The sequence below is a fragment of the Pleuronectes platessa genome, chromosome 1 (genome assembly GCF_947347685.1).
Source record: "Pleuronectes platessa chromosome 1, fPlePla1.1, whole genome shotgun sequence".
In the NCBI taxonomy this organism is placed as follows: domain Eukaryota; kingdom Metazoa; phylum Chordata; class Actinopteri; order Pleuronectiformes; family Pleuronectidae; genus Pleuronectes; species Pleuronectes platessa.
This window is the reverse complement of record NC_070626.1, coordinates 18,605,037-18,623,595: the sequence shown is the minus strand read 5'-3', so window position 1 is coordinate 18,623,595 and position 18,559 is coordinate 18,605,037. Positions and strand designations below refer to the sequence as shown.

Here is an 18,559-nt window from a genome sequence, read left to right as displayed (position 1 = left end):
CAGGATGTGCGCGCTGTTTTTTTTGTTTCCCCCCCACACTTTTAGCGTATTTTCCCACAATACCCTGGTGCACTACGTCACACACTACAAACTTTCATTAAAGGGGCAGGCCATACCTGCAAAACAACAGCTCTCGGTATCATATACAGATGGCAAGAGAAAGCACAGACGCAGACTCAGCAATAACATCCGAGATCCGATGCACCTTATTATTATCTGAGGGATTTTTACACACTGATTGATTTGATTACACACATCAAAACTTTGCAGCACAGCAGGAAAGGGCATCACCTCAACCTGCTCCCGTGAGTAAAAGTGAAAAATCACTTTAAAGTATTGTTATCAACGTATATAGTATTTCTGTCAGTAAATCAATCAAGATTTTACATTGATGCATCACTGCAATTATATTTGTAATAATTGCCCTGGACTGTAAAGCTACAGCCAATGCAATCTCCTGTTGTAGAGGTACTGTTGGAATGTCTTAGAGTACTTGCTTACTTCACCTATGACTCTACTGATCCAGAATTTGCTATATAATTCAATACATTTACATATGCCTCTACATTTTTTAATTCAATCTTTAACATCAACCAACACTTGTTTTTATAAATGAAGAAATTCTACTCTCATGTTTATTGCATTTAGTTAAAATGTTTGCAATGGTTTAAAAATATATGTATTTCCAGAACAAATGTGTATGGGCCCATCAGGCCCTGATAATAGAGGCATTATGTAATTTAAATTAAAAATCTTGTATGCCAATTATACCAGCTGTGTGAAAGAGAATGGGGAAAATAATAGAATAATCTTCACAACTTCATCACTGATAAGAATGATCTGTTAATAAAAGGAAGAGGGAGAAGTACCTCAGTTGCTGCGACGACTGAGACCAGGACATGAAAATTAACTTTGTGAAACTTACAGTAAACCAAATAGTAGTGGCCAATGCAGCATTTTTTTTTAATTCATTCAGTTTATTTGTCTCCACTCTATCAATTTCCGCAAGAAATTTGGTACACAACAACAATGTAATATGGTAACAGAAAATGAATAGAGGAAAATAAATACATGTTTATTTATATAGCGTGTTTGTTTGTGTGTGTATGTTTGCGTGTTTCTGTTCTTATACCTTTGTGAGGATCATTTTAGCATGGACCCTACAGAGTGAGGACATTTTGGGAAAGTGAGGAGATGTTGGTTGTTTGAGGGTAAAGACTTGGTTTTAGGGTTGGATTTAGTTTTGGATAGACCTTGGCTTAGGGTTATCAGTTATTCAGTCAAAAACAGCAACACAAATAAATAAAAACAGATATAGATATTACATGAAGAGAGGAAGAAAATTATTTTACTACGATATCAAACCTGGGCATGAGAGCCTGTCTAATCCCAGTGAGAACGAGCCACTGATTAGGAGCAATCCTTTAATTCGCATGATTTTACACCAGTGGAAATATAACCACTCTGAATGCAGTCTATTGCCAACCTGTTGGCGGCAGCAACGAGCCACGGGGCATCCAGTCTGCCGGAAGCCGAGATGAAGAGCACTGACAGCTCACAGTTCACAAACGTCTCGTGATCATCAAGTGGCTGATTCTGATTGGCCACCGTCTTGAAGGTCTGATTCTCATTGGACAGTTGTCGTGTGTGTGCTTTATGGTTGCAAAACAAGTACGTCATTGGTCGGTTTCACGTGTCTGCCGATGTGCCGGGTTTTAGGCAAATGTTTCTTTCGTAACACCGCAGAGTGTGCAGCGTTTGGAGGCTGTTTATGTCACCTCTTATCTGCCGGCCGATCAATAGGGGTTTTGTAACCACGGACAGCTCTTACTCACGCACGGTGCAACTGGAAACGAAGCTAGCTAGCGCCGATCCATCCGATCCGTTCCCAGCTAACAGAAGCGCCAGGTAGCTAGCAGCTGCTCTGCGGTCCTAGGTTATTCGAATCCAAGTGAGAATGGGTGAAGAAATGGACGACAACTCCATCAACGAGACCAATGGGTCCGCAAGTAACAGCAATGCGGAAGTAAACGGCGAAATAGTGGAAAGCGATGTCAAATATTACACGTTAGAGGAAATAAGGGAGCACAACATGAGCAGTGACTCGTGGCTCATCATCCACGATAAAGTATACGACATCACTGGTTTCCTTGAAGAGGTAAGACCACCTCCCAGCAACTCAACCAGTAATGCTGTCAGCAGTTTACACTATTCTACCTCATTACTGATTCATTTGACTTTTGCCTGGAGATGAGACGTAATCGTTAGCGTCACACGTTTACAGACTGACACTGTCCAGCATTTAAAGTTTGTCTGTGAAAAACTCCTGTTCGCAACTTATCTCGGGGTGAATTGAGGTTACGTAAAGCGACACACGGCTGAAACGTATAGCGACCACACACTAGCTCTCGTGAAGTTAGTCAACGTTAGATAATAACTAGTTAGCAACATAGCTATTCATCATATTCATACGCAGGATTTAAGGAGAGAATAGCTTTTACCTGCAAATTAAACTAGCCGTGAACGTTGCATGTTGGTGATCCTGTTTCATGGATCAAACCCAGTTAAGCTAACCCTGCTAACACATTGATTTAATAAGTAAGAAGTCTGTTCTGTTTAACTTTTATTGAATGAAATGTTACCAAATCTATACTAATTAGAAGTTTTGCATTTGAAACTTTTAATAGTAAGTTTATAGACGTGTAATGCTCAACAATGTATTTCCCCTCAGAGTATCAACAGCATTACATATAATCGGATGGCACATGTTTAGTGTGATGTTGTAATGCAGCTGCTTGTCCAGCTGATGTTTTGACCAAAGAACACGTGCTGTATTTTAGATGCTCTGCATGTAGGATCACAATCTCCAAAGCAAACGTTAACTTTAGTTGTAAAATGCTGTGGATATAAAACAGTGCCATACAGGATAATATTAGTAGTTGTATAAACATTATCAATAGGAAAAATATAAATGTATATCAATATTATGCATTGTGCACAGTGAGGATGTATAATTCATAACTGATCTACCTCAGATTTATAAAACATTTAGCTGTATGACAAGTGTTTGTCCTTCTCTGTTCATAAAGAAGACTGAAAAACACAACCTTGACTCAGGAGCAAAAATCAGTCTTTAAACTTAAAATGAATGAGAGATGAGACACTGTGATAAGTACTGAAAACTTTAATCTTGATATGTTTGGCCATATTGCTCAGCTGTAGTACAATATTCTACAGTGTTTGATGCTCATTGACTGTACAATACCTAAAAGTTGTACAGAGACAGTACTTGAGTAAACCGAAGACAATTGTGAAGTGTTTTTTGCTTTTAAACTTAATCAAGCATAAACATGAACTTTATGACTGTGAGCGTGAGTCAAAAGGGGGAATAAATTAGCTCAACTGTAACCCACTCTATTTCAGCATCCAGGTGGTGAGGAGGTCTTACTGGAGCAGGCCGGCTCAGACGCCACAGAAAGCTTCGAGGATGTGGGTCATTCCACAGATGCACGAGAGATGCTTGAGCAGTACTTGGTCGGGGAGGTTCATTTGGTAAGAATAAATAACTTTGTTTCCTGTCTCAAGTATCTATTAAATGAAGGCAACATAACTGTAAAACCAATGAGTACAAGTCTTTGTCGTTGCTAAAATCTACGTTAATCAAGCAGATGCATCCGTTTCCCCAGACCTCTCAGAGAAAACGGTGACCATTCCTAACAGGGAAAAGTTGCTTGGGGTCACAAGATGGTTCCATTGAATAATTTGGTTTTTAAATGGTCATTAGCAAATTGTGGGGTTGACGTCAAACCAAACAGAAAACTGGTTTTTAACACTATTCAGAGAAAGTTGTCATGTGGCCATTAATTCTGGACCCACATTTTTGTTGCCTAACTGCTAAAAACTGTAGCCATTTTCAAATAATCTTTTAGGAACTGCCTCTAATAGTTCCTACTCAGTATTTCCCTCAAGTTTTTGTTTAGTTTTTTCCTTTCAGAGGACTCATAACCAGCATGTAAGAGAATGGGAGCCAATTCTGTTCAGTGATGAAACAAAAACTGAACTTTTGCACACTAAAGAAAAGCGTTGGGTATCATTAGCGACACGTTGCATATCACACAGACACGCCCCTAGCTAATATCTTTATGGTCAGACGAACCTACATGAACTCTCGCACACACTCACAATTACACACACATATAATACAGACAGACATCATCATAGCCTTAAAAGAAGATTATGTTTTCTGTAGTCAGTTTATTGTATAATACTTTCTCTTTGTGTCCCTATGTCTCGACTGCAGTTAAGCAAGGAAACACAAAGGGGAATTTAAGACAGACTTTAACACTGCCCACCAACACAAGTGATGTTATTACTGTGCAGAGCATTTGTAAAATCTTGAACCTTTTTGTTCGCTTCCAGTTAACATAAAGGGAACCATCCTACAGAAAGACAGATAAGAAAACAGAAAATTGTCATTCATGCAGTATCTTCTCATCTCACTTGGTTGTCTCTTTTTGAAACACCCTCAAAGTTTGATGCTGCTGTTTTCTTTTCTATTTATAAATGACAAAAATAAATGCCTTTTGTTAGGAATTGGCAACTAATAAAACCACAAAACATCCAAATCCTCATTATTCATTCATTGGATTTAACTTCCACAAAGGAATCATGGTTTGGTTTCCTGTTGCTTTTACCTGCCAACCTTTTTCAATTTAGATTGTCACACTTGGGATATTCATGTGACACTGATTATGATTACGTCACTATCAGCAAGAGGTGTGGTTGTTATAGCCTTGTTCACGTGGTAATTCACTTAAATTCAGTTTTGCTGTGGACTATCTGAGAAACGGACTTCATTTCTTTTCCTGTGTATGAGTGTTAGACATCACATGAAGAAAGTAATACTAATTTGATAAATGTATTTGTAGGACGACAGGAAAAAGGAGGCTGCTAAGGTAAGACCCATCGTCTTTTTAACTGTCTCTTTCTAAATGCAGAAAATCCCTGGAACAGAATTTGTAACAACGATATAAAGTTCATGGTTTTGTGTCTAAATGATTCAATATTTTTTTTTTCATTGATTCTTTTCCGCTTCAGGTGGACAATTTCAAAAATCCAGGAGAGTCCAGGTGAGACATCATGATGAACAACACGTCACACTCATTGTTTTCAGTTTTCATATTTGTGATCATACGCACCTATGGCTTTGGCTTATTGTGAACAAGGTTCTCTTGCAATGTTGACCGCTCAGATTTTTTTTTATATCTGGGTTAAAGTGCGAATTATTTTCTGTAAGTGTATGACACATGACAAAATCACACACTCAACTGAAATAGTGTTTTTTTTACGATTTCCACAGATTTCAATATTATTTACCTTTTTTCTTTTAAATTATTTAAACTTTGTACAAAGTATACATTGAAAAATAGACAAATTAAAAAAAGTGATGAACTGTTAATATATTTAATTAACAGTTCATCAACAACAAAAAAACAACGATATTTAATATCTAATTCTTTGCTCAGCAGCTCCTGGACCACGTGGTTGATACCTGCCATTGCTGCAACTGTTGTTGGTGTCATGTATCGCTTCTACATGGTTGAACACAAGTCGTCCTAAGTGCTGGCATTCTTCTTTTCATCTGGAGGCCTTGAAATGTTTGACCAAATCCTCCTCAAACTAAATGCAAACAATTAGGACTGTCTGCATCCTCTGCAACAAGAAAGGGAGGCGGGGGGGCAGTTTGATAAATTTCCTTTGTCCTTGTCCGTCGACATAGTGCACGAAGTAGACAGTTGGGCAGAGGCTTTATTGAATTGTCTGCCTTCAGTCTCTCTTTGTATTCCAGTGTCAATATGCCTGTTGTCATTCATGTTAAATGTTGTCTTTGAGTTTAACTTTCATATGCATCCCACTCAGTTTGGTTAGTGTACGGTCATCAGCCGTTTGACTCCTCAGAGAAAGGTTTCCCTCAACGTGCTCATCACTACAGAGACACGACCTGGAGTAACGTTTCAGGTAATGTTAGGTATGCAAAATGATGATGAAGTCAGGATAAAAGCTCACAGTGACCTTTCTACTTTTTTTTTGTTTTTTACACTGAATCGTAACTTCACATGCATTTTCTAAGTTTTAATAAAGTGAGAAATATGACAGCTACCTGACGCTCAAGAAGCTTAGTGAATTTATTCCATTCACTTCTTCCTTCATTCACAGCTCTGCTCGATTGCATTTCTGGTTGTAAATGCATTCTTTCCGACTATGTAAAGGCAATGTCAAATCTGTGTGTTTGTTTCTTTTTGAAAAACGCTATAAATTATAATGTATCAGTGATAATTTATGGTAAAATCTGTTCTGACCATTCTTTTCTACAGCTTTTACAAGGAATTTGTTTAAATCTGGAAAATACCTGATCTTTAAATTTCTGTAGTATGCACTAATAATAATAATATTTTACTATACAGATATAATAGCTGGCAGTGACTGACTTGAGTAAATAATGACAAAAGAAGTATGTTTGATTGTCCTGTTTTTAAATTAGATTTTTTTTTCTCACTATGCTATGTTATTTAAATGCTTTTTTTTCTCCAGAAGTTTGTTTCCTTTTAATGCATCTCAATTTACTGTCTTGGGGGAATGGACTTGACTCCTTGCCACTGGGGGGGTTGAATTATATTGAACGAGATCCCAGTGTGTTACTTGTTAGGCTGCCTGTTGGTTCAGTTGGGACTTGCTAGTTGTCATTAAAGCCATATACGTGTCTTTCAGGCCACAGTTGCAACACATGTTTAACTATTTTAGTTACTCTGCCTTTCTCCATTTTCCAGGTTACTGCTCAGATTGTGGCATTGTTATAGGTTTTGGTTTGGGTTAGCTTTGTATAGCATTTCTCAGTTTGTCGACATCATTTTTTCAGCTACAAAGACAATAACAATATGACATTACATGTCATTTAGCTGACGCTTTTGTCCAAAGCGACTTACAATTAGTACACTCAACATTTATGAAGGGCCATTTAGGGGTTCAGTATCTTGCCAAGGACACTTCGGCATGCAGATGGGAGAGAGTGGGGTTTGAACCGGCAACCTTCTTGTTGGAGAACCACCACTCTCACCACTAGGCCACACACCGACATCCATTCAGCTTACAATTTCTGAATATAACTTGCTGCTATTTCTACGTGTGACTTCATTACCTGCAGATGTCTACGTGTATTTGGTTGGTTTTTAAATATTTGCCATCTCTTTGTATTTCAACGATCATTTCATGTCATTAAAAGTCTCCTTTGAATAAAACCAGTAGTTCAGTAAGTACAAGTGACTAATATAATGAGAAAATATATATGAAGTGTTTGGTTGGTTCACTATCCTTATCCGTGTGTACGTTTGTCAAATACATCAAAACCGCTTGGAGACAGTAAAGATGAATGATAGTGGGTAGAGAGCAAGAAAACCTGTTTGTGTGAAGCTGACACTATTTATTCTATACAAACAGCCGTTATAGGCTCTAGGCAGAAAGATAAAGGTATGGCATCAACCTTTACAGTCAATGCTGAAAACCTTTGTAATTTCAGTGCCAGAATTAGAGGAATAAATATATCTGTTGAACATTTGATCAAAGACTTCCTGATGAATCAAAAATAGGGTTTAAAATTAATTTGTTTGTTAATAAATAAAATTATTTAAATATAAGAGACGGTGGTAGAACAAGGTGAGTAGCCTATGTCTGAAGGAATGGAGAGCATAATGACAACCTAATCTAGAAAAAATAGACTAGTCTGCACTTCATACAACTCTCTTCTGAGCAGAGCAGCAGGTTCTGTCAAGCATGAAAGTCAATCATTCACATCTTTAAAGTGACTTAACACAAGTGCATGCAGTAAGTTAAGTCAACAGCTCCAGGAGTCGAGTACTGACGCTTCAGATGTCAACAGCCCCGAAGACTACAGCGCTCACACTCTACTAGTGAACATAGCTGTTATTACGGTTACAGACTTGTATCCAGCATGTTCACCACTGTTGGGTTTGTAAATTATTCTTTCAAGATCTGGCTGAATCTGTCTCAGATAATAAGGACAAAAATGACGAGGCATTTGTTCTTGCAAATATCAACCAGTATGTACAGTAGCGTCCTCCGTTTCTGTTAAAAATTGAACTCAATAATGGCTGGAGTGGTTCTAATTTGAAAGGAATACAGATAAGAACAATGTAACAGCTGGGTTCAACTTCCCTCTGCAGTCCTGCTTTGTCACAGCAGCTGAGGTGAGGTGTTTATTCACATGTTAAGGACCAAACAACATGAGCTCATTTGAAATGACACTCAAACTCTAACTATCTAACACTGCAACACTGTAATGGTAGGCAACTAATGTAGAAGTGAGTCGTCCACTTTTCATGCTTTACAGGGAGGTGAGTGGCACAGGGCATCATGATGGAATAATCCCAATACTCTGGTATCCTTTTGTCGTAAATGTAATCATTGTGCCATTGTGATTCGATGGAAAAACTTGCACTGGAGTAGCCGATAATGCATTTATGTACTTGTACTGTGATTTGTTTTTCTTAGGTAACCGTAGCATAGTGCAATACTGGCAGAAACTGAATAATACTTGAGTCCTGCATGTGCCTGCTGTACTCAGCTTTTTTTCCTGTGGAGAGGAGCAGGAAGCGGTGATTGAAATTAAAGCCTTTCCATCTGCAACCTCCACAAGAGCCCTCACACTGCAAAGTGCCCGTGACAAGAGAACAGCAGAAAGCCCAAATCAACACCCATTGATTCATCCTTTTTGGTCAGGTGGGACATTTCAAGAACCAGATGCACTCTTGTTACATAAATGGATGAATTGTTATAAAGGAATAAAGACTCCCATGCTACTTGAATTGGTTTGGTAAATGTTCCAGAACCACAGTTTTAGCAACCGATAAACAACATGTAGCAACCTTGACCGGGAAAGCTGGAAGCAGTGAGAAAAGCAGTAAATAAAAATGACTGCACAATCAGACAGAAATGATTGTAAATGTATTGCTGTTGTCAAGGTCTGATCCTTCTTTGCTATATTAAGTTTAAACACAAGGTGGCACTACAACCTCAACAAGTTACCATGGCAGTTGTTGGCCGGTGAAAAGGGAGAATATAGGCTATATTTAAATGGCTAATCTGACTGCTGCACCCACTCTAATATAATCATCACAGCATTCAGCAGAGTTTATCTCCTGGTTTTCATGGGCTCAGAACAGCAGTCAACACAATAAACACAATGCTGCCACACATGCGGTGGAAAGACATTATGCAACCATGAAAAAAAAACAAAAACCTGCAACATTGTTATTGGGATGCTGATGAAGACAGTGTGCAATGAGATGGTCTAAAATAATATAAAGACAATTAACTGAACAAACTGTAAATTAGCAAACATTGTTTTCTTCTCCCACTCCCACTAGTTTCGGAAAGTATTGTACAAAAGTCAGGAATATTTTCTTTTCTGAGTTTTTGAACTAAGGAGCATTGTATTGCCACTGGCCATTTTACATCAATGTCAGCCTGTTGTGGCAGCAATTATGACCAGACAGAGTAATAAGCTCTTATGAGAGAGCATATTGTATCTGTGGGAGTATATGAAGCCATCAGATAGACACCGTTCACGATGACTGATTCACTTATTTCTAGCAGCAGTCATCCTCAAGGAGAGCTGGGACTGCTAATGCACAACACTCTTGTGTCCTGGGAGACCTGCTCGGCAAAAATCGCAAACATCTGGGGGGGAAAAAACGCTTGTGGATGCAACAGGAATAAACATGATCTCTGAGTAGTGGTTGGCGATATCGGAAAAGGTCCAGAGAACCAACTGCAGAAGGAATCCTAAGTGGATTTTTCAGCTTTGACAACAGCCTAAAGGTTCACTTTAGACCCCCCCCCCCCCCCCCAACTCTCACAACAAAACCTTCCCCAGCTTTACTTTATTCTGACAGAGAGAGACCCATGACAGCTTTAAATCCACTCAAGAAATGTTTTCACAATTTATTTTCTGTCAAGTCTTGTACACTATCATTGGTCTTTGCATCATACTACATCAATATGAATGAATAAAATATCCTAAGAATAACTGTTCTGTTAATGAATCGTCAAGCACAGACAGCATTCGAATATGGGCCACTTCAGGGAATGATGCGTCACTTCCGGCCTCCTTGTGGCCTGGAGAAAAAATGGATTTGAGCCTTCAGTGGCACACTAGCAAAATAAGCCTTTTTTGAAGTGTAATTGGGAATATGCCCCAAATGGCATAAATTCAGGCAATCTTTGGCACCTTTGAGAGGGCCAACATTCGATTTGAGGGCCAAATCTGGGCCAAAACAATTCTCAATGTGGGATGCGTTTAAATGTGCTTGTTATCAGAATCTTTTTTAGTTTGCAAACCGTGGCAGCATCACCTCACATGTATGAAGAAAGGGCGTCTGTTTTTGTTTCTGTCGGACCTCATTCTTCGCTAAACACAACACAAACAAACCTGTGCAGTAGGCTACATATGGACCCTCATGTCCTGCTGTTGTGAATCCCTCGGCAGCAAGAATACCAGGCACACAATCAATAAAATGTATACACATCCATTATTCAAAAGCTCTGATTATTTTCATTTAGGTTTTTTTGACTCCATATATCTGTTATCCAACATGGCACTGGTAGGTGTTGATTAGCATAATCTGATTCAAATTATTCATGATAAGATGTTTCATGAGATTTAAGATTCAAGAAACAGACTGTTGTGCAATGACTAATACATCTTTTCTTTTACTTGGTTACACTCCATATAAGACACAAGAAAACATTACTCCTGCAGATAAAACAACTGTGAACATACATCATTTTTTTTAAGAGTTTCACAACATCAAATTATTAACTGCACCAAGAAACTTCTGGCTAAGTTTGTTGGTCATATAATCTCTGAGCCATTTGAATAATACATGGGCAAAAAATTCACTTTAAATTCTTCTCTATACCCCACACAGACACATCGTCTACTTTTAATCAACATATGAAACAAACTGAGCTGCTATTTCTTCATTAGGCAATCATAAAACCTACAATCCCATTGTGTGTGCTGTCCACTTCCATTTCCAGCAATGGAAACAAAATAATTTATTAATAAGTGGGAAATAAAATCAGCACAAGCATCTACTGGTGCCAGAGGAAGTATCTGTGGTTCTACTTTACATCCAGCCCCCAGCTTTTTGTGATAAATGTGCAGCTTCCAGAGGCAGGCATGTTCATCAGAAGCAAACCCTATGATTTTGTCCAAAAGTCAGCTAGCATCTCAATGAGACTCGGGAAAGATTGGTCTGTTTTATTATAGATGAGGTTTGCAGCAGAGCATTGAAGGCCGGCAGAAAATAATGATTCTTTAATTGCTGTGCAATCACTAATTATACAAACTACACTAGAATAGCTCTCTGTAGAATCCACAAAGCCCACTTATGAATCCACATTTTAATTCACCAGATCAAGTTTCATCTGGATCTGTAGCAAATTGCATGCGCGCATAAAAAGCAGTCCACTAAGAATGGCAGATTTTCCATCAAGATCCACAAATGATTGAGAAATCAACAAGTGTTGAAAAAGACAATATGGTGTACAGCTAGTTTAAAATAATATATATTCCTGTATGTTTTTTTAATTCTTCCCTAACCGGCTGCACATTCTTCTACCAAGTTGGTGTTAACCCATCCAGTGATTTTACTTTTACTTCTTTAACTAACAAACATGACAACATAATTCAAAGGCACAATGCTTTATTTTATAAATCCGTAAACTGATACATTATACATAATTTTTTCATTCATTATATTAGGAATTTAGAAAATTAACAAAATATATACATACAAAGATCATAATTTTCCTCTTGTAATTCAGTAACAGATATTATCTGGTGCTCAACACATTTTCATTACTCATACAGAAGACATACTTTTCATGATCAGGACACCGAGCTGCAACCTAAAGGCTAAAATAACTTTTATAAAATGGTTTGGAATTTCTGTTCCTTGTGAAAATTCCTAGAAAATGACCAACTCTCTATCAACTTCACATCCATATTAACCTGCACCACTTCAGTAAACTCGGTCCAGACAAGAACGACATGGGCACTGCCAAGCTGAATCCATATTATGGTAGACGATGCCAGGAGGATGACAGGGATATTATCTCTAAATAAACAACCATAACCTCAGAACTTATCCAAGTCGTCTCTTGTCAGCACAACTATGGTGACCTTTCTACAGTGTAGCTGCTTAATTACTTTTCTCCTTGCATACACTGAAAGGACATGACTTAAAGGTTAACTTCTCCCAGCTTTAATATGCCAAGGTCTTCAGCACAGTTTGAATTAAAGGGGAGGTAGAAGGCCTCAATCCTTCAAAGTGCTGTAATCAGATGCTGATGTAAGTTCACAAATGTCTCGTATGAATGGAAGTCTAAATATCAGTTTATGGTAATGAGCTAATAGACCGACCTCAAATGTTTGAAGTGAAATATGTTGATCTCAGCAACAAGTCAAACTACGCGGACAACTATAAAATAATTAATATTTATCTGTACGCAGAACATGGGGAGGTATTTCTGGGGCAAAGACAAGGTTTGTGGCTAAAACAAGTAAAAGGTGGTTAAGAGGCCATCTCTGATAGTAAATCAAATATTGGCAACACTGTGGGCATGAGTAAAAGAAAAAAAATCCAAATAAGTTATAAACTTAGTAGTTTTTAAATTAAATGTTCCTGTCAAATGAGCACTGTTCTTAGACTGAAATTTCATAAAAAATAAAAAGAACAGTTATAACAGTTAACAATTATACAAATATATTTATCAAATGAGACTGTACAGTGATTATTTCAAATACTTCCAATCATAGCCATTGTAACAATCCATTGACATTGCAATTACCCATGATACCTTGTGTAAGACTATATCAATAACTTGGTGTACGTTGACCAGCCAGACATGATAAGACGATCATCGGCATCATTTACCATACCAGTGGTGCGGCCATCCTAGGCTAATGACAAGAGGGTGCAGGTGGAGGACACACTGGCAGAGCGTTCATGGACAGAGTTGTTATTATCCATAATCCCTGACACAAACTGTGTCTCAGCAGCGCTGCAGCATCCCAGAGCGTCAGCCAGTTTGGGGCATAGGGCCAGAGTCAGCCTCTGGAGGACGAGGTGGAATTTCCTGCGGAAGCTTCGGTTTATCCAGAAGTAGAAGATGCAGTTGAGGAAACCATTGGAGGTTGGCAGCCAGACAACCACAAACTCGACCCACTCCGGTACAGTGCTACCGGTGACTGCTGCGGGGTTAGAAAACATGAGGGGTGAAGTAAGGCGAGTATCAACAACATGGCAACACAACACAAAACAGCAGAACAATGATGTGGTTCACCTTTTGTTGACCTATTTATTTAACAAGTCTCAAGATAAACTAGGACGGCACTCAGAAGAGCGCCAATCACCGCATAGTCCCCTTAAATCCAATCAAGCTGCAGCAAATTACACACACTCAGATATCAGTTTACTAAATGTGCCTGATTTCTTCCCATCAAGATCCATTCCTTATTTTCTGAGAAGTCAGAGATGTTGCAATTTTCAATAACATGACAAAAAAAAAATCCTGAATCCGCACCAAAACTGTAGCAGATTTTGTGGTAATCCGTCCAGTGGTTGTTGGGTAATCTTACAAAGGAACCAACCAAGCAACATACAGACAGACAGGGATGTAAACACAACCTCCCTGGCCGAGGTAAACACAGAACAACCAAGGCTGCAGTATATGATCATACATATAGTTTAATACATCTATAAAACCAAAGATGAAAAGGTCGTCAGCACTCACGCAAACACATGAAAAAAAAAAAAAAAAAACTCACCCGGAGATGTGAGTCTTTCCCCTGAGGGCAATGACATGAAGAAACCATCAATTTAAAATTTATAGTCTTGATCTAAAAGCAGAAAATTATGGATTGGAAGCAGCCACTTCATCGTGTCGTTTGGGAGGCAGCACACTGTGACGTTATAATTAAGAACATCAGCTTCATTCAGGGATTTTCATCCATATCAGATGAATTACAGCTCTTCTCGGAAAAAAAAGGTCTCAACTCCTAAATGAGCTGGTGTAAATGAGAAAAAGTCCAAGGTCTGAGTCATAAACATGATCGTGAATCAGAATGGTAATGGCTGACAGTGCATAAATAACTTTAACAGCATTTTCTCTCAGAAATGACCAAGCTGAAATCCATAGACACTTTGTAAATGGAGTTATATATTAAATGTAAATAAAATAACCATTATTATTTTAAGTTCTCTTCCAACCCTTAAAACCACTAAAGCAAATATTTAAAAACATCTCTCAAAATAGATTAAAGCTAAATTGTACTGACATGTAATTCCCTATATGTACCCAAGTAGCCATTGCACAGTCGTTTTGTATTAAATTCATTCAGTGGGTCCAGATCAGGAGCTTTGATGCTAAAACCTTTAACTACCCTGTATAATTAAAAAGCATGGCCACATAAGAAGTGTTTTGCAGGAGCCGTTTTTATATCTTTTACAGCCGTCAGTGCCATTTAGTCTAAATATACATAAAAAGGAGGAATTAGCAACAATTTTATCTTCTGATTTACGGCAATAATATACGACTTTCTCCAGATGGGTCTGAGCTGGTTGATGTAGGAGATGCAACAGACACACATTACATCAACTTTCATCCTTTTAAATTAAAATATAATGAAATCTTTAGGTTCAATGTCTGGGTCGTAATATGCACTTAATGAAAGTTGAACTAGAGCTGGGCAATATGGCCAGAAATATCATCAAGATAAATGTCACATTATTATTTCAGCTTAGTTGACTTACTGCTCCAGAGTGATAGTCGTTTTAGAGTTTTAAAACTCTTCTTAATGAGCGGAGATTGACGATAGCTTGATTAACAGCAAATATGATGTATAAAGATTATGTGTTATACCTCCTGGATGTCCTGGGTACACTATACATAAACACATACTGGACTTTTATTGTATTACTATTGATGAAAATTATATTGTTTAATTATTACCTCTGCCATGAGGATTGGCCTCTGTTTGTTTGATGGTTGGTTGATTTGTCAGCTACTGCAAAGCTAACGCTACTTGATCACCACAAAACATGGCGGAAACTTCCAGTGGAAATCGGAAAGGAATTTGTTTATCATTTTCTTTAACATTTTCCACATTTACACTGATTTCCCAAGAAATAATGAATGTCAGTTATGTTAAGGGGACTGATCCCTCTAAATGTGTGCAATTTGGCGTAGATAGATGGGCCGTGTTGGGCCTTGGCGGAGGTATGTGCTCCTTTGAGTAACATTTATAGTTGATATTGTTTTACTGCCCAGTCCTAAGTTGAACCTTTGTCTTCTCAGTAGATTCGGCCATTTGGGTAAATATATAGAGATGAGCCAAAATGTGATATAGTGCAAAGTACAGATAAACAAAAAGGATCTAACTGAACTAAACAGGTCAATTAAAAACCTTTTACAAAATGATAAAAGCCATCTCTATGGATTAAACCTCAATGCATGCATCATCTATGTTTTCCAAGCAACACTGTCATCATGTTTAACACTTAACTGTTCCGTCAGTGCAGAACAAGGACTTATGAGTGATCCCTTTTCAATCTATATACTCTCACATTGTATATATTCGGTTTACACTGTATACATTATTTCTATCCATTTTTATGTTTCCATTTCCTTACGTTCATAATGCACGTTTACTTTTGCTGATATCGATTTTGACTGCCGCAGATTCTGCTGCAGATTTCCTCAGTGTGGGACTAATTAAGGATGGTCTTATGCGGTCTCATATTGTGCCATCTTATATTTCATATTGTCTTATCAGATCTCATCTTAAATTATCTTATTGACTTTTCCCATATTTTCTTATCTTGACTTGACTCATCTTGTCTAAACCTGTCTTGACTCATCTTATGTCTTGTCTTGTGTAAACTTAACTAGTCTTATCTTGATAAGCTTGACTAGAATCTCTTACATTGACTTGTTATATCTTGACTCGTCTTGACTAGAATATATTGTTTTATCTTGTCTTATCTAGTCCAATCTTGACGTGTCTTATCTAGACATATCTTGATCAGCTTGACTAGAATACATTGTTTTATCTTGTCCAATCTTGACGTGTCTTATCTAGACATATCTTGATCAGCTTGACTAGAATATCTGGTCTTATCCTGACTTGTATTACATTGCCTTATCTCATCAACAGAAAAAGTGATCTATCCATGTGTGTCCAGCTGTCACTCACATCACTGTGATCACAGGTACAGTCTCATTGCTGGTGCTCACCATTGTAGATCATAACCGCCATGCACGGTGTCCAACAGGCGTAGTAAGCTGCCATCACGGGCACGAGCACCCTGGAGGCCACGTTGTGTCTGCTGCGACGCGCACAGTCGTATTGGCGTAGCCGGAGTCGCTGCATCTTTGCGGCGCACCACACTCTCAGGTTGGCGTACGTCATGACGAGGGAGCAGGGGAAGAATATGAAGCAGGTCAAACTGAGGGAGTAGCCCATGTTGGTGGAGTAGGACGGGTTGCAGACGAGCGAGGCGGCGGAGAAGTGCACCTCGATGATGCTGTCGGGGAAGGTGATGGGGGACAGCAGGCAGGGAGGGAAGCCCCAGGCGAAGGCGATCAGGAGCAGCGTCCTCCTCCGGGTCAGCAGGGTCGAGTACTGCAGCGGGTACAGCACCGCCACGTAGCGCTCCAGGCTGATGGTGGCCAGGGTGTACATGCAGTTGGAGTACACGGTGGCGTTGCAGAAGGCCACGAGGTGACAGAGCACGTCGGGCCCCTCGGTGTAGTCCTTCAGCAGACTCACCCACAGGTTCAGGGGCATGACCAGCAGGGCGAACGCGGAGTCCGCCGCGGTGAGGGAGAGCAGCAGGTACCGGGAGTTCCTCGACCACCCGGCCACGGAGGAGGTGATGACCAGGAGAACCGCGACGTTCCCCAGCGTGATCATCACCCCCAGCGCCACGATGATGCTCACCTTGAGGGAGCGGTGGTCCAGCTCCTGCGGCCTCCGAGGGTCCGCGCCGGTCAGGTTGGAGTCATCAGCGGCGGAGAGGTTCAGCGCTGTCCACATGTTTCATGGGTGCGACCGGATCAGAGGTCCCTCGAGGAGAACATGGCTGAGGGCCGGCTGACGCGCAGCACATGAGTGGAGGTTCTACTGGAGAGCAAAGCTGCGGATACTTGTAACCTCTGAACGCACCACCTCACCTGCATTACACACCTGCTGCAATCACTGCGCGTTCACGTGCCCTCCCAACAATCGGATACATGAGTTGCTATGGAGCTAGACTCTTTGCAAAAGTCAACAAACTATGGTGGCCGAGAGAGAAACTTAAACTTAAGAAAACAACTCAAGAAAACATGCAAATAGAAAAAACACACGTGCAAATTAAGAAAACAACAAGATACCAACGACATGACTTTGACGACACATGCAGTGCAAAAAGACACAACACATCACTTTGTTTAGGCACATATTACATTGATAAAAGTCACTCTAATCCTGTTTATTTTATCTTAATATGATGATACTGGTCTTACTGGTAGGTGCATAAAGATTCAGTGAGAAGTTTGTTTGGCTTAAAAGGAAAGGGACGTGTTCCGTGCTCATTAAGTTAATCCAAAGTATATATGAGATTTCATCAGTTTGAGTTTACCCAATAAATCGATCAATTCCTCCTTCAATGCACTGCTAGCTTGTGAGTATTGTATTTAAAAGACAAAATACACAGAAGAATATGAACCTGAGCTTTAGGTTAGTATCGAGGCACTTGGATTGTGTTTCTGTGTCATATCACATTGTGGGTGTTTTCACAAAATCTATATAGTGACCTTTAAATACACAGTAAGTAGGTGTTGGGTAATCTACACCTCAGTTAGAACATGTGGAAGCTGGCCTGTATGCTTCCTGTGGGACTATCTCTTTATTAATTGTAATTATCGAGACAGTTTCAGTCTTCCAGGGCTGTCATGGAATGCAGTATCGTTATCTGACTAATTGATATTAATAAAGGTGCCACGTGAATGTTACTTGTGGCCTCTACAGTGCAGTATCCCCCATGAATATAATTAACCTGACCGGAACATTGTAGGACAGAATATCATGTGTAGCCTCTTTACGTTTTATTTATAATGGCTACTTTACAATGTTTCCAAAAGAAGGTCGAAAAGCCAATGCAAACACCACATGCTACTGTATTCTATTCACAACCGCCCACTCCATTGAACAAGTTTACAGGCTATACCCCACCTTGGCAGGAGTCACCGCCAGCAATAACAACGAGTCAGTCAACAATTCATCACTACCAAGAGGGTCCCACTGAAGAAGTACGCCCTGTCAGTCCAACATACTGCAGCCAATCACGCTCCAATTTCCACAATCTCACACCATCAGTGTCAGGCTTTTCCTGCGCCTCCTGTTTTGGTGACAAGCTTAAGTGTTTCTGTCTGC

General features: G+C 39.3%; 2 protein-coding genes across 3 annotated transcripts; one reads left to right on the top strand and one right to left on the bottom strand.

Moving 5' to 3' along the window:
• Nucleotides 1–1,654: 1,654 nt before the first annotated feature.
• LOC128438883 (cytochrome b5) lies at nt 1,655–7,295 on the top strand. 2 transcript variants are annotated; one of them, XM_053421636.1, is made up of 5 exons: nt 1,655–2,158; nt 3,424–3,552; nt 4,929–4,955; nt 5,098–5,129; nt 5,526–7,295. In XM_053421636.1, exons 1-5 carry the CDS (start codon nt 1,958–1,960, stop codon nt 5,617–5,619), a joined length of 483 nt encoding a protein of 160 aa, XP_053277611.1. In that variant the 5' UTR covers nt 1,655–1,957; the 3' UTR covers nt 5,620–7,295. The 2 variants fall into 2 exon arrangements, with proteins under 2 accessions (XP_053277611.1, XP_053277621.1); XM_053421646.1 differs by having other exon boundaries at nt 1,656–2,158; nt 5,529–7,295.
• A 5,742-nt stretch (nt 7,296–13,037) lies between these two features.
• On the bottom strand, nt 13,038–17,179 carry zgc:162592 (uncharacterized protein LOC561993 homolog). The gene is made up of 2 exons (XM_053428505.1): nt 16,378–17,179; nt 13,038–13,333 (listed from the first exon to the last, which is right to left on the bottom strand). Exons 1-2 carry the CDS (start codon nt 17,177–17,179, stop codon nt 13,038–13,040), a joined length of 1,098 nt encoding a protein of 365 aa, XP_053284480.1.
• Between the last annotated feature and the right edge of the window lie 1,380 nt (nt 17,180–18,559).

Excerpts from the sequence above, each read along its gene's own strand:
- zgc:162592 (XM_053428505.1), bottom strand. The coding sequence starts at position 17,179 with ATGTGGACAGCGCTGAACCTCTCCGCCGCTGATGACTCCAACCTGACC. Across the intron at positions 13,334-16,377 it reads GGCGGTTATGATCTACAATG|CAGTCACCGGTAGCACTGTA; the intron begins GTGAGCACCAGC and ends CTAACCCCGCAG.
- LOC128438883 (XM_053421636.1), top strand. The coding sequence starts at position 1,958 with ATGGGTGAAGAAATGGACGACAACTCCATCAACGAGACCAATGGGTCC. Across the intron at positions 4,956-5,097 it reads GGAAAAAGGAGGCTGCTAAG|GTGGACAATTTCAAAAATCC; the intron begins GTAAGACCCATC and ends TTTCCGCTTCAG. Across the intron at positions 5,130-5,525 it reads AAAAATCCAGGAGAGTCCAG|CAGCTCCTGGACCACGTGGT; the intron begins GTGAGACATCAT and ends TTCTTTGCTCAG.